This window comes from Hylobates moloch, unplaced genomic scaffold (genome assembly GCF_009828535.3).
Source record: "Hylobates moloch isolate HMO894 unplaced genomic scaffold, HMol_V3 SCAFFOLD_1, whole genome shotgun sequence".
Classification (NCBI taxonomy): Eukaryota; Metazoa; Chordata; class Mammalia; order Primates; family Hylobatidae; genus Hylobates; species Hylobates moloch.
The window spans coordinates 90,874,069-90,889,469 of NW_026652276.1; the positions used below are offsets into that span (position 1 = coordinate 90,874,069).

The 15,401-nt window shown below is 39.6% G+C and overlaps 1 protein-coding gene across 7 annotated transcripts in view; it reads left to right on the forward strand.

The window, feature by feature from the left end:
- Positions 1-15,401, forward strand: part of CACNB4 (calcium voltage-gated channel auxiliary subunit beta 4) — a 283,651-nt gene that overhangs the window by 244,327 nt on the left and 23,923 nt on the right. For 6 of the 7 annotated variants that reach the window (XM_032755717.2, XM_032755718.2, XM_058442015.1 and 3 more), the window contains 5 exons: positions 984-1,060; positions 2,615-2,634; positions 2,857-2,937; positions 4,226-4,284; positions 12,651-12,760. In XM_032755717.2, coding sequence (XP_032611608.1) covers positions 984-1,060; positions 2,615-2,634; positions 2,857-2,937; positions 4,226-4,284; positions 12,651-12,760 — 347 coding nt within the window. The remainder of the gene's footprint in view (positions 1-983; positions 1,061-2,614; positions 2,635-2,856; positions 2,938-4,225; positions 4,285-12,650; positions 12,761-15,401) is intronic. The other variant, XM_032755722.2, reaches the window with a different exon arrangement.

Genomic DNA, 15,401 nt, shown 5'->3' on the forward strand with positions numbered 1-15,401 from the left:
CATCCATAATCTGAAAAGCTGAAATACAGAATCCTCCAAAATTTGAAACTTTTTGAGGACTGACATGATGCTCGAAGGAGATGCTCATTAGAGCATTTTCAATTTGAGACATTTGGATTAGGGATGTTCAACTAGTAAGTATATAGTGCAAATTTCCGAAATCTGAAAACAATGGAAATCCAAAACATTTCTGCTCCCAACCATTTTGGATAAGGGATATTCAACCGGTACTGATATGTCCTACTAGTATATGACTCAATAAGGGAAAGGATTTTGTCTCCCCAATGCCACTGTCATATTTCTACTTTCTAAAACAGGGATGTATGATCAATATTTGTTGAATAAAATAACTGAATTATCATTTTCAAAGTTTTATTGTTATTATTATTTCTTAATTGTTACAGTCATGGGCCATATAACATTTTTGTCAAAGACAAAAAGTGGGAAGGTGGCAGCTCCCGATGGCATTTGTGGGCTTCAGGGAAGCTTCCAGAGCACACCTGAGGAGACCGGAGTTGAGGATCTTCCATTCAAATAAATAATATTTTTCGTGACCAATTCCCTACGATCAGTTCTTAACTCTGATGCCCACATAATCATCTTGTAGGAAGAAATGGTTTCTCCGGGTCTTACTGCCTGTTTTGAGCTGTGTTTGACATCTGACTGGCACATTGGTGCCTGGTGTTAGGTTAACAAGCAGTTCATAAGACCATTCCTGTCAGTGACGGTTTTGCCTGATTTCCGCACTGAGTAACTAGAAGAGATGCTTTTGCAAAGTATTCCAGGTCTCGGCTAGTTCTCCACATTCTCTTAGAAATGAGGTCAAAGAAAACATTTGGACAGATTCTTGAAGTTCTTTATAGCAGAATTTGGTGTGTTTTGAATTATTTAATAGGATGAGGGCCAAAGAAAGCTTTGTACTCTCAAGTTCTATTTTCAAAGAATCTGGGGAGTGAGTCTTTAGTTCCTTTTCTTTATCCTAGGAAATCAAGTGGAAATTCTTCTTCAAGTCTTGGAGAAATGGTATCTGGGACATTTCGAGCAACTCCCACATCAGCAGGTGAGGGTTGTAGTTAAACTCTTTTTCATAGACTGTATTCCTTTTAAAAATATTTGAACACACATGCAAGTATTTTTGCTAATTTGGAAACAATTTGAAGGCTTAATTTAAAGATTTCTCTAATATTTCATTTCTCATTTGTTTTCTATGGTAATTTGATTTCATTTAAAATGGTAATAAAAATTCACATCATTAGAATATAATTTTGAAAAACCTTATTTACCCCCCAGAGTTAATAACTGTCCATTGTGTAAATTGATATTCAAAAAATTCATTATTTTACCCAAGAAACGGACAGAGTTTAAGATGGTGAGGGCCAGTAAAAAAAGGAAAAAAATGATGCAGACTCTCAAGAAAATGCTCTGTTTTCAGGCTCCATGTGGAACTTCAGGATGCATTAGTACAGCCTGAGCTGGGAGGGTTGAAGCAGAGAGTAAGGCAGGGCCCAAATGAGGGAGAGTGTCATTTACATTTGGACAGCAGACAGCCAAGCCCTGGAGTTAATGGTAATGAAGAGATAGTGGTGGCCTAATAGGGAGTTGTGGTGCATCTGGAAACTATGGAGGTATTCATGTAGGAATTTTTCTTCTACCACATTCTCTGATTCCTATAGGCTAATTTCATTCTGGCCTAGAACTGCTGTTGCATTAGGGCATCCAGTGCCCTAGTTACCAATTCCAATTGTATTATCAATTTGGAATGGCAAGTCCAAGGCCCTATTCTGGCCTACCAAAACTGGAGGCAACTGGATTGGTTCTGGAATGGTTCTAAGCGTCTGGGTCCTTGTTCATGTGAAGCCCTCTGATCTACAGGACACTGAACCAAACCAAGTTTCTGAGTTATACCCAACTAGACTGGAGCTGCTTGGATGTCCACAGAATCGCTTTAAATCAGTTATTGAGTATATTTTGCTTCGTTCCCATTTGTTGGACATTCAGGACATTGAACACTTTAGCTATTACAAACAGGAAAGGACAGCAATAACTGGTTATAAATTTATCTGAGGAATAACTGGTTATAAATGCATTTGAAATTTAAAAGCAAGATAGTAGGAAAAATGTGCCAATATCCTAGAAAATGGGCAAAAATGTCCAAGGGACTGCAGAATTATGAGTTAACAAATATAAAAATAACTAGTGATTGAGGTGATAGTCATTTTTGCCCAAGTGGTTATTCTGTTTCATTTTATGAAATTGCATTTGTCTACCTTGTTCCCAGCAACACTGTGCTATGTCCAGCACGGGAACAACCCATGGTGAATGGCTGGCCCGGAACTTCCAGTGTTGCTCTCAACTCCTGTACCCAACTCCCAACCAGTGAGAAATCAGGATATAAGGTCGTTTGTACCAGGGAGGAAGCTGTCTGTTTTTCATACATCTTCAAAATTGACATGTCCAGAATGAAATCATAAGGCAGGTTCTCCAAAGTGGGCGATAGGAAAGTGGTGAAGATAATTACAGGGACAAATGAGTACATTCTTCCATCTTTTAAACTCATGTACTGTCATTTGCAGAGATTACATATTTTGATATGGCTCTCGTTATTGTCTTTTAGCAAAACAGAAGCAAAAAGTGGTAAGTTGTGTTTCCTTTTTAAATCTACTGTTAAGGTTCCTATACATACATGCCTGCAATGCTCCATTTCAGTGACCCAAGTGGCTATAAAATAAGGGAAGAGCCTCCTCGGTGGGGACTTTGATAATCATTTGTCATTCAACCTGAGAATTATGAATGTTGTGGCTGTGGAGAGGCATGCTCAACCTCACCTTGTCACGCATGTCGAATCATCTTTTTCAGACGGAGCACATTCCTCCTTACGATGTTGTGCCGTCAATGCGTCCGGTGGTGTTAGTGGGGCCGTCACTGAAAGGTTACGAGGTACAAATATCATCTGTTACTCTTCAGTTCTTGATCGAGCACCCAGGAGACAGTCATGTTGACACGTGCTCCTCAAGGGTCTGTTTCCACGTGGGTCCTGATGGAAGCCAGTGCTCAGCATGGGAAGGCAGGGGGTACCGTGTGGGGCTCATGAGGCCCTCTGCCCTTTCTTTCCTCTCTTGCACACTTCTCATCTTTTATGTATTACATTGTTTAGAAATACCTCCCTCAAAATATTTACAATGGGAAGATCTGGCCAAAGACTTGCTGTACATTAAATGCAAAGAAAAGGACTTTATCTGTCTTGACCATTCTCATTATTATTAGAAGTAATAGAGAATGAACAGCACAAGAGGACAAACAATCAATCTTCCAGCAAACCCAAACCTTTAAAGCCCAAACAGAGTTCACCCTGCTGGGTTTTTAAGATGATGGCATATACCACCAAATCCTTCTCTGCTTATTTATTTTAAAGGGCACGTGTTTTAAAAAACCACTAAAAACATTAGTGAATTTTGGAGATTAAACAAAACCATGTGACAAGGAAAAGAGTAGAGACTTCATTTCAGATGTTTGTTTTGACTTTGTGCTAGCATGGATTAAAAAATAGGTAGATGTGACATTAAACTCTGAAGGTGAGCAGCCTCCAGGGCACCATTCCCATCGAGCTAGGACAATGTGTGGCACATAGTAGGCACTCAGTACACATTTGCTGAATGAACTGATGAATCTCTTTCAGGCAGATCTAAGAATCCTTGCTCTATCGCCCTCTCTTTCTGTCTTGTCTTTCTCAGAGTTGCAAATGTCAGAGGGATGAGCAGGAGAGTGGTCTACAAAAATCCAGCCATGGGCATGGAGAATTTCCGCCAACATACACAAACTAGCAGGAAGGCTGAGTCCAGTGCTGGCCTCAGTTCTCTAGCTGCTCCTCACTGGAGGCAGGCACAACTCAGGCGTGCCAAGGATACCCGGCACCTGTGTACAAAGCCAGCCTGTTGTCTCCTGGCAGCAGTTCTATCCCCTAACAAGGGAAGAGGGAAGAGGGAAGAGGGTCTGGTGAACACTGCTGGTTTATTCCTCAACACCCTGGGGGAGAACCAAGGGGGGTGGAAATTAGCAATTGCACATGGTTAAGCATGAAAAACACCTTCCATGGTAACCTCCCCCTAGGAGACGAATGGCTGCAATAAGGTCTTGGCTCATAGTGCCCTTCCCTCCCTCCTCTCTCACTTTTGACTTCTCTCTCTGCGTGTGTTTGCCTCATTCTTTTTTTCTCACCTCTGCAAAGGTAACAGACATGATGCAGAAAGCCCTCTTTGATTTCCTGAAGCACAGGTTTGATGGGAGGTGAGAAATATAGATGTTTTTGTATTTTTATTTTCCTTTAACCAAACTTGTGTGATAAATTGAATTGTAGATCTATGTTTCCAGGGATTTCAGAAGTTCTCTAGTTAAAAGTTAACTCAGTATTCTTGGGAAGAATATAATAAAAGAACTCTGAAAATATGAAGTATAACAGTATAACACTGAGTCCCCAATGAAGAAAGGACCATGAGAAGAAAAATAAGCCATTTGTTTTATTTAAATGTACATATCCTTATTTTCTCAGTTATTAATAATTTCATACCAAAATGTTTATTATGAAAAAATATTAATTAAAATATATAATATTTCTGACGAGTATAGTGGCTTGCTGGTCAAGCTAGGCAGTATTTGGGAATTATGTGTGTGTGTGTGTGTCATAGGAAAATATAAATATCAAGTACTGAATTTCCTCAAAAGAAGAGAGTGAGAATTCTTTTAATCATAAGCCTCCCAAAGTGATCATTTTGTAAGCAATAGTACTTATTTGGATATTTATTATAGTTGTGGGTTTGTTTTTATTAGAAATGTCCTTGTTATTTTATTGATCTATTTTTTAATGTATTTTACTATGATGCATCAACAATATGGCTCATGCATTAGCCATTAAATAATTTTGTCATTTAAGTTTTGTGAAAAATTCTAGAGAAAGTTTCTCTGTTTTGCAGAGAAATGGTAAAAAGCCTGTATTGACTCAATTCTAAATATTAAGCTCTTTCACAATGCAGAATACAGTCCATGTAAAAATAACCACATGAAAAAACCTGAAGATTTATCAGAAATGTAGAAAATTTAAATAGGGTGCATCAAAAAGTATGGGTAAATGCATCCAGTTTATTACTGTAGCATTGAAGAAGAACATCACATTCTTTATTTTTGAAGGCAGTAATTAAGCCACTCGCTTTCTCTTTGCTAAATTATGAGAATCCGCTAAATGCACGAAATAATTTTAAAATGTAAAAAAAAACTTCAGATATATTTTAATAAATTGGTATATTACGAATAAAAACAAACATGGTATTGCTTTAAATTGTATTATTTGTTAAAATAAAAGCTTTCTGGATAATTGGGTTAAATATTCATTAGTTTCTAGAACTATATAGAAAGAAAGTAAACTGAGATTTTAGTTTAAGAAATAAGAATGCTTCTAGGTACATTAGTATATAGGTCAGCTGCCTTAATCAATAGACCCCAAAATGTGTAGTGATTCAAACACAATGGAAGCCTATTATTGCTCACTTAACAGTCTGAGGCAGGTGTTCCTTGGCTGAGAGGGAGGATAGAGTTGGGGGAGGGGAGAATTGGGCAGAAAGTTTGTTCCCTTAGCCCAGGTATGATGTCTGTAGTCAGCTTGCAGGGCCTGGAGATAGCGCACGTTATTACTCACCTTTCACTGGTTAGAACTTGGTTATGTGGTCATACTTAATTGCTGCGGAGGCACTCTTGCAGTCCAGGAGGAAGAGGAGATAGAATTTGTTGAACCGGTAATAGCCTTCGTCACATTCATCTACTGGACAAAGGCTTAATAAGAAATATGTATTTATTCCATTTCACTCTCTTTAAAAAAGAAATAGGCAGATAATGCAGTAGCTTCAAAGAAACTAAGTTAAAAGCCCTGAATCCTAGAGCATGGGAGTTAGAAGGATATGTAAAGTGTCTTTTAGACTAATCTCGTTTCTCCAACAACCACAATCAGATAGACAGCCTGCTTCTGTTTGAAACTTTTGGCTATTGGGATTTCACTTTCTAAAAAAGCATTGCAAAGAAACAGCTGAACTCTGACTTTGTAACTTAATAGGGCTGATCTTGGTCCTGCTGTCTGATGCTCTGGCCTTAACCCTAACCCTCATGCAGGTCCCTGTGGATTGAAGGCAGCCAGCATGTCTTGGTTGCACGTGCACAGTTCCTTCAGATATGCATGGAGTCACATGGTTTTAACCTGTGGAGCTGTTACCTAAGGCAGTTCTGAGCAGTGCTGAATCCACTGGCCCCATAACAGCCCTATCTGAACAAATCCCATCCCATAAGACAGCTTACGTTTGTGTTAGATTGTTTTGGTCTGTAACATACTTATACACAACAGTGCTTTTAAAGGTTTGCCTTCAAGAATGAAGAATCTGATGTTCTTCCTCAATCCTGAGGCCCAGAAAAAGGGAATTTATTTAATTGTAACAGCAGAGATTTGTCTCGAATCACGTAGGATTGTCTGCATCCGTTACTGTACACATACTACTGACGTTGGTTTTAATAGAAATTGAATGCAAATTTCAATCTCAAGTATTCATGGGGTCTGATGACATGGCAGAGGGTCTGGAGGAAGAGCTCAGCAGTAGCAAAAGTAATAGCTGAAGAGAGAGACTTAGCCCTGGAGAAATCTGATGTATTTCTCCAGCAGGAGAAAGGTAGGTAGATATTAAAGGGATGAGGGGTGAGAGAATGGACTTGATTTCAAATATTAGGAGGCCGGGCAGCAGAATGAACAATAAGGAGTTCCTTGGTTGAGTGTATGTGTAGACTTTGATAAGAAAGAAATTCGCTGGTAGCATCACACTGACTCTGACATGTCTTCTTCATGGGGAATATCATTAGGTTTTGAGCTATAACATCATGCTGCATTATGTTTTACCAATTGATACAAGGAGAGAAAAAAACAAATAGTCTTTAATTGAAACCAGCCAAGAAAACAATGACAAGGAAGGCTTTAGCACAGTGACACGGCATAAGCAATATGTTCTAATGGAAACCTACTCTGTGTTTCATGGGCTATGGATGCAGTACGTTAGACAAAATAGGAGAAATTCCTATTATTTTTCAGAAAGTACAAAGAAGGGATTGGTTGGCTACGAGGCTCTCTTCTTTAATCTGCTTTTCAGATCTTAGTAGAAAATAATTCAACGAATTGGATGAAAGTCCAACAGTTTGACTATTGCAGAATCATAAACTTGGGATTTTTTTGATACCTTAGAAATTATTTGAGTCAGTTTAGAGCTACTTATTATACAATTTTATTGCTATAGCTGCTATTGTGGGGCCTAACTGTAATACATGTAAGAAAAACACAATACTAGGCTGGGCGCAGTGGCTCATGCCTGTAATCCCAGCACTTTGGGACTCCGAGGTGGGCAAATCACCTGAGGTTGGGAGTTCGAGACCACCCTGACCAACATGGAGAAACCTCGTCTCTAATAAAAATACAAAATTAGCCGGGCGTGGTGGCACATGCCTGTAATTCCAGCCGCTCGGGAGGCTGAGGCAGGAAAATTGCTTGAACCTGGGAGGCAGAGGTTGCAGTGAGCCGAGATCATGCCATTGCACTCCAGTCTGGGCAACGGGAGCCAAACTCTGTCTCAATTAAAAAAAAAAAAAAAAGAAAGAAAGAAAAAGAAAAACACAATACTAAATAGTTCCTGAGCGCCCTCTGTATTTTTGAATATCCACATGAAGCAATGATTCCTGTGCTGACGAGGACACAGTGGATACACAACGGGCATGCAGCTTCTCTCTTCATTTCACACCACAAATATTAATTGGGGATTACCCGTTTGGATGAGGTTTGTTCAGCTGGCTGAATCTACCATTCACAGGCTGAACAGCCAGCAGTCAAACCCGTTGCAGTTTGTTGATCTATGCCAATCATTTCAAATCCCGCAAAAAAAAGTTGTTACTTTAGGCTTTTGACAACTGGATCAGATCAACTCTATGACATTTATTGGACAATTTGTAATTGATAATGATCATGGCCAAAAATCTGAGATGAACATCATATAACCTACACAGACAGGATCTCAAACTAAAGGACGCTTTTAGCCAAAGAACAGATAAAGGGAAAAAAAGGGCTTGAGAAAGAATTTGAAAGAAAAGAAGCTAAACATACAACTTAGGGAGACTCAAAGAGATAGTATTTATTAATAAAAAGAAATGGGAACAATTGGTGCTATCACAAGGCAACCAAGCCACATAAGAATGAAGATAATTTCTAATTGCAGTCAACAAATGGAAAAAGAACAGCAGCAATTTCTGTTTCGTAATCAATTTCATTCTCCTATGCATTCTTCCTACTGTTCTCTATTCAAATGCAGACTCATAAACAGCCACTCAAACACCAGTAATAATTAATTGGACACTTGAGTGTCAAACTTGAATATTTAAATTAGTAGGTTTTGAGTACAATGTATCTGACCTGATTCTCTCACCCACATTTCACGGACTCTGGGAATGAGAGAGTTCGTGGTAGACTGCCCACTTTTGAGAGTAGGACATAAGGAAACTATCTCCTTCAAGTCTTTAAATCTCCAATAATTGTTTGCCTTGTGTACATTATATGTGTGTTTATTAACAGAGGACACTATGAATAATTATTTAAGAATGCACTTTTATATATAACCTTATTTGCTCTTAATGGCAATCCCATGAGATAGTTATGGCAAAGCTACTATTATCATTTTATTGATTAGGATACTGAGGTCAAAAGATGGAATGACTCAAGCAACTACTAAGAGAAAGATCCAGGAAGATACTCGGGTCTTCCTGTGCCTTTCCATTCTCCTGAAAGTGCACTGTTCCATTCTTTGGAACACTTTTCCCTACTAATACTAGAAGTTTTCCAAAATTATTATACTGTCTGGGCTGCATATTGGATGTAGCAAGGATAGAATATAGACAGATCTTACAGCTATTACGTTACCAGCGTGGAAATACAAATTATTTTTTAATGAATCTGTCATAATGGAGAGTAATATCTTTCCACAGAAAATCACAGAAAACTAATACTCACAACTCATGATGGATTGCAGCAGTTAGGATGAATTCTAAAGTGGAAGTAAGCAACAATTGGGGTTCAGATTTACGGTATTTAGGGAATGATGTTTGCTAGTTTTCAGGAACATTTGCTGTTACATCCGGTCTCCTGGGGAACTAAACTCCTATTAGTCTATTACCTACTGGCCAGCAAGTCACAGAAAGTTTTCCAAGGGAACTTTTTAGAGATGTATACCAAACAAGGTACATGGGAATGCTGAAGCTAGGCGGGCTAGCTGAGACCAGGGGGTCTCAGCATAGCAAGAAAAGAAGTAGAAAGGATACCATTTTAAGTTAAAAAAAAAAAAAAAGTATATAAGCTAGATAGTATTTAGTTGTGAATGTGATTGCTTTTCTGGAGAGCCTTTTATAAAAAAGAATTTTGGGTTTTGTGTCTGGTTTTCATAATAGTAAGCATCTTTGCACAGAAAAGGGAAACTCCTATTTTGTCTTACCGAAGGTTTTCTAGGGCTGTGCCTGTCTTCTTCTGTGCTCTGTTTTATGCATGTGTATTTTTATTAATCAATAACTTGTATTAGCAAATTAACTTGTATTAGCAAATAAAATGAGAAAAACGTGCCCTTTATTGTCTGTATCTTTCCCTGTATTTTGGAACATATGAAGCAGTTTTTTTCTGAATTTTTTCAAACTTTGGTCGTGTTTGAAAATAGCTTTGTAAAAGTGCTTTTATAACTCAGAAAAAAATAAGTGTGGATCTGATGATAATCCCTTCAGATTTGAAGAACCAAGAATCTCTTGTTTGTATGGAACTAGAAAATTTGATTTTCACTTAAGCAGACTAGAATTCAACTTTGTGGGTTGTTGGGCCCTCCAAACATCATTAGTCCAAAAATCTTTAGTCTAGAAAGTTGAATTCTGTCCCTAAACCCACCCACTTTTCTCTCATCATATATTTGGATTGCTCTGAAACATGCCTGTATGTTTCTATCCAGCAGCTCCATTCTTAAATAAACCAGAAACCCAACAACACAAAAATAAACACACATTGCCGGACATGGTGGCTCACGCCTGTAATCCCAGCACTTTGGATGGCTGAGGTGGGTAGATCACCTGAGGTCCGGAGTTTGAGACCAGCCTGGCCAATGTGGCGAAACCTCATCTCTAGTAAAAATACAAAAATTAGCTGTGTGTGGTGGCACATGCTTGTAATCCCAGCTACTTGGGAGGCTGAGGTGGGAGGATCGCTTGAACCTGGGAGGTGGAGGTTGCAATGAGCTAAGATTGTACCACTGCACTCCAGCGTGGGTGACAGAGCAAGACTCCGACTCAAAAAAATCAAATTAAAAAAATAAAACCACACAAACCCTATTCTGGAAAGGGAAGGAGCTGCCTATGAGACTTCATGGCTGAAAGCTGCAGTGGCCAACTGGAGTAATAGAAAGTCAGGTGTGGGTTTACTCTACCTCAACTTGGTTTAAATTCTCACTATCTCAGAGCAAGGCAAAGACTTGACTGTGCATCTGTGCTTGACCACTTGACTCATAGCTGGAGATTTGGGCTTGTAGAACACTGAACTGTAAGAGAATGGTGGAGTCAGGTGACTCGGCACTGGCCCGATGCCCAGGGGCTGGTTTAGACCTGAGCTGTAACTAACCATGTGCAGCTTTCTGTGTGTGTCTCAGTTTCCCTCTTGGTAAGATGAAAAAGTTGTTACACCAATGTTTTCCAGTGTCTTTTAGCAGTTGAACAGCTTTTTATAGCGAAATCATATATAAAGCCCCAATGCAGAAAACAGAAATGCAGACATGTTTACCTGGCACTGAGGATAGTGAAGCTGGAGCCCACTGAACCTACCTTTAGTCCTCAGAACAATCCCTGAAGTGTATCTGCAAAAACTCTTGGTTTCTGTGGGAGACAATTTTGAAGATGCATCAAATAATGAAAAGGGTTTAACAGTTCTAAAAATTTAAGAATTGAAAACTTCCTGACAACCCACAGCATATAAACATAATGACACAGGCAAGCAGTGCTTTGCTTAAAATGGCACCAGAATTTTTGCACAGACTGTTGTTTTAAAGAATGATTTCCAACCATCTGAGGAAAGGACTATTTTAAATTCTCCCCAAGGCTTTAGGTCACTGAAATCAGGTACAGTCTCCTGACAGTGCTGGCAGTGTTGTCCCCAGACAGGTATGAGATGACATATGATTCAGTAATTGTTGATAATTCTACCCTCCTTCCTGCTTCAATCCCCAAAGAGTTTGAAAACAGAAGAGAATGGGTGTACTAACTGAGTATAAAAGGGGAGGGGTGCTACTTTCCTTGTCTCCTTTCTGGGGACCAAGCTGTGAAGATGAGAATGGAGAAAGGCCCATGGTGACAGTAAGTGGCTTAAAGAGGCAAGCTTTGAATTCTACTGGTGGATAATTGGAAGTTGAGAAGTCTCAGTTTAAAATAGTCTTTAAATTGTAAGTTGCAGATGTTCTCATTTGATAAATCATATGCAAATAGATGCCCCTCTGCATTTATTTGCAATGTCTTTGCTTTATTCTTCACTTTTTTTTTTTTCTTTTGAGACAGGGTCTCACCCTGTCTCCCAGGCTGGAGTACAGTGGCGTGATCTCGGCTCACTGCAGCCTCTGCCCCCTGGGCTCAGATGACCTCCCCCACCTCACCCTCCCAACTAGCTGGGACTACAGGCATGTGCCACTGTGCCTGGCTAGTTTTTGTATATTTGTAGAGACGGAGTTTCACCTTGTTGGCCAGGCTGGTCTTGAACTCCTGACCTCAAATGATACACCCATGTTGGCCTCCCAAAGTGCTGGGATTACAGGCATGAGCCACCGTGCCAGGCCCTGGTTTATTCTTCTCTTGCATGACCGAAGGATACTTTCTAACTTAGCAAATCCTGGCACAATACTCACATTGCTCTCAACTAGAGTGCCTTATGACTGCCCACCGTATGCATTCAAAGTCATATGCAAATATGCTGAAGAATCCTATGCATGCAGAGAAAATAAAACCATTTTTTCACATTCTTACAAATGAAGTATCCCTTTGGGCCTGTGACGAATCACGTGTGTATCACAAAAGAATGCAACTTAGCCACAGACTGGTAGATTGTCTTTGATAATCGAAATGAAGAGGGTTTCCCAGCTTTCCGGCATCATTAAATGCCAGAGCAAAGCATTTGTAGTTCCTGAAGGTCTTGTTCAAGAGCAAATCAACTATGAACTGTGGCAAATTGTATTGCCGCTTCCTAGAAAGAGCATGGTTTATTTATATGTTTTGATTCCTTCTTGGTATGGTGTGTATTATAAAGGGAATTCAGCAAGGCAGGCCGTAATGGAGGAAGAACATTTTTACTGGAGTAGGTTTTTTTGTATGTGAAACAGTTTAAACCTTCCTCCATTCTGCTCTGCTTGCATTCTGATACTAGCCAGAGCCTGTTTAAAATACTTGTGGCCAATGTTTATTATACTGTGGTTCCCCTGTAGTATGTAAATTGGTTATTAAGTACTGTGGTTATAAATCACTTGGAGAGCCCCATAACGTTTTTACTGGCTTGTTCTGTTCTGTGTTCCTATTCATAGGATATCAATAACGAGAGTGACAGCTGACATTTCTCTTGCTAAGAGGTCTGTCCTAAATAATCCCAGCAAGAGAGCAATAATTGAACGTTCGAACACCCGGTCCAGCTTAGGTAAGATGTTCAAATGTGGTACTTCTTCAAGCTGTGCTTACAGACCGGGCTGACACATGGTGCATTTGTGAATGTCTTTTTCAATTTGTTCCCCATTCTGAATGGGGGAGCACTGAGTACCTAAAGAGAATGCTAGCTATGGACAAGAAGGCAGCAGAGTCTTGCAGTAGCCAGAGCCTGCTGCCTCTCAGCTCTAGTCAATTAGCTAATTAGTAGTCTGGTGGAAAGAGTCCTCAATGGGCTCTCCTAGTCTTTTCCTGCCTAACTACGTGAAACCAGTCATCTCCGCTTTGCTCAGCTTCTCAACGAGGCTAATGATATCTGTCATACCTGAGTCACAGCTGACATGAAAGGAAATGAGGTATTCAGCCTTCTGAGATCTTTAGAAGAAAAGCTAGATAATGGTGTTCTTGGTGTTGTGAATGGCAATGACCATTAGTAACATGCAGTGACTTTAAACATGTCTTTCCTGGGGTACCAGTTGGAAAGCATCCTAAAATTCCCCATGATGGAGAAGAATAAAAGGCTGTAAGTGAGTAGCTCCATCAAGCCATAGGTGAGCAGGGCTGTGGACGATGGAATCACCACCCACAGAAGCGAGTCCATAGTGCTGGTGAATTACATCGTTCATCTGGAAAGCCTGTTCATGGTCTCCACGATTGCCAAGGGTGGTGTAGTCCACTCATGACTTCCTAAGGTTCTCTTTACATTCATATTCTGAGGGCAACTTGTTTTAACTAGGAAGGATAAATAGGGCTCTTCCATGCCTTATATTTTTTAAACTGTTGAAATTAGCTCTATAGATGATAGAAAACTAAACAAAATTAAGATTTTCAAGACAAGACTGCATGCCCTAACATCACATTAAGAACCCACTGACCTTGAGCCAAAGATTGTGCAATTTGTAAAGAAGGTACAAAGTATTATCTGTGTATTCCTGACATGGGATTGGCACATGATAATTGCTAATAAATGTTTGTTGGATAGTTGCTTTGTGAAAGAATACTAAACATACCAAATAGAGTAGTGGTCAGTGCTTGTGAAGGGAAGATCCCAGCGATTAGTGGTCCCTTCTTTAGTCTTGTATTTAGAGCCTTCCACATGCAGAGGGAAACATGCTCAAGGGCACAGTATTTTGACCTTGAAGAGGTACAATGGCAGTGTTGATGGTGAATCCTATTAGGTAATGACTAAAGTTAAATATCATGGGTGACAAAGACATTAAGTTAGGTTGAAGATTTCTCAAACAAGCATCAATTCTCTGCTCTCCTGTTTTCTACCTATTTTGTAACTCCTTATAGTGTCTTTGGCTTTTAACTACTCCTAATGTATGGTGAGTAGGTTAAGGCTAAAAGATAACTAAAAGCTTAAGCCAGGTTGTCTGACTCCTTTAACCATTGACACCTGCCAAGGGCTTCACGCGTATTCACTGAAGTCATGCCTTACAATCCAGTCACCTGCTGTCAGAGTCAGTGGGGTGGATGGGGGGCAAGTTAGTGTAAACAAGAAGAAACAAAGTATATCTCAGCTCCTGGTTTTTACCTTTACTCTGTAAAGTCATAAACCTATAACCATTGGAGTTAGTTTCATGGCAATCTATTAATTTTATAATAACCACAATGTGATCCATTTGTGTGCTTGTTAATGCACATTTGTAGATTCCTTCATCAAATGTTTATTGAACACTTGTTATGTGCCCTGCATTATGCTAGACTTAAGAAATACAGACATAACCCACACACAGTATCTTACCCATGGGCAAAGAGACAGAAGGGACAGATGGTTAGAATACCTGTGACAGTGGAATTATGAACAAAGAGCTAGGGGTATAAAGAAGAGTAGGGGTTAAGAGATGTGTGAGAAGACTTCTCAGAAGTTACATTTGAGCTGGTTCTTCAAGGCAGGCAGGAATATACAAAGACATTGACATGTAAACAAAAATGTGTTGTTGAGAAACAAGTAGATTTGTGTATAGCATGCTTAGAACGGGGAAGTTGGGGGTGAGATTTGAGAGGAACAGAAGAGATTGAAAAAGATTGAGGCCAGTGTGTTGGGGTTCTAATGTGCCTTGCTAAAGAGATCTCCAAAACAGATCCCATGCAATGTTAATTTTACAACATAGTAGTAGTTGTTACATTCAGAATGTTTTCCATTGTCAAATAAATTTGGAAATGATGAATTAAACTGACGGGTTTCTTCTCTGCAAGACTTCTTAGAGCCTTGAAGATATGAAGGGTAATGCATGTTTGAAATTCTAAAGAGAAGCTATTATAGTATGTAATATATCCCTTGCACAAAACCCCCTTCTTCCCATAGGATATCTTATGAGATTATTGTTCCAGAGTACTCACTTTGGGAAATGTTGCTTTGGACCCTGGGGAGCCATTGAAGTGTTTTAAGCATGGGAGAAATATGAACAGGTTTGGGTATAAGGGATATAATCTGTGACAGAGATCCTGGAGAGAGGTGGGCCCAAATCGTCATGGTCAGTTTATAGAAGTGTTCATCGAGGTCCTCCAACATCATAGTCCATGACTCCCCAGGGCTCCATTTGACTGGAATAGGATTATGAGGAAAACTTCTTTGGAACCCCTCTGAGAATCAGTCCGGGTAGCCAAGGTTTTTTATTCAGCTGAGATCT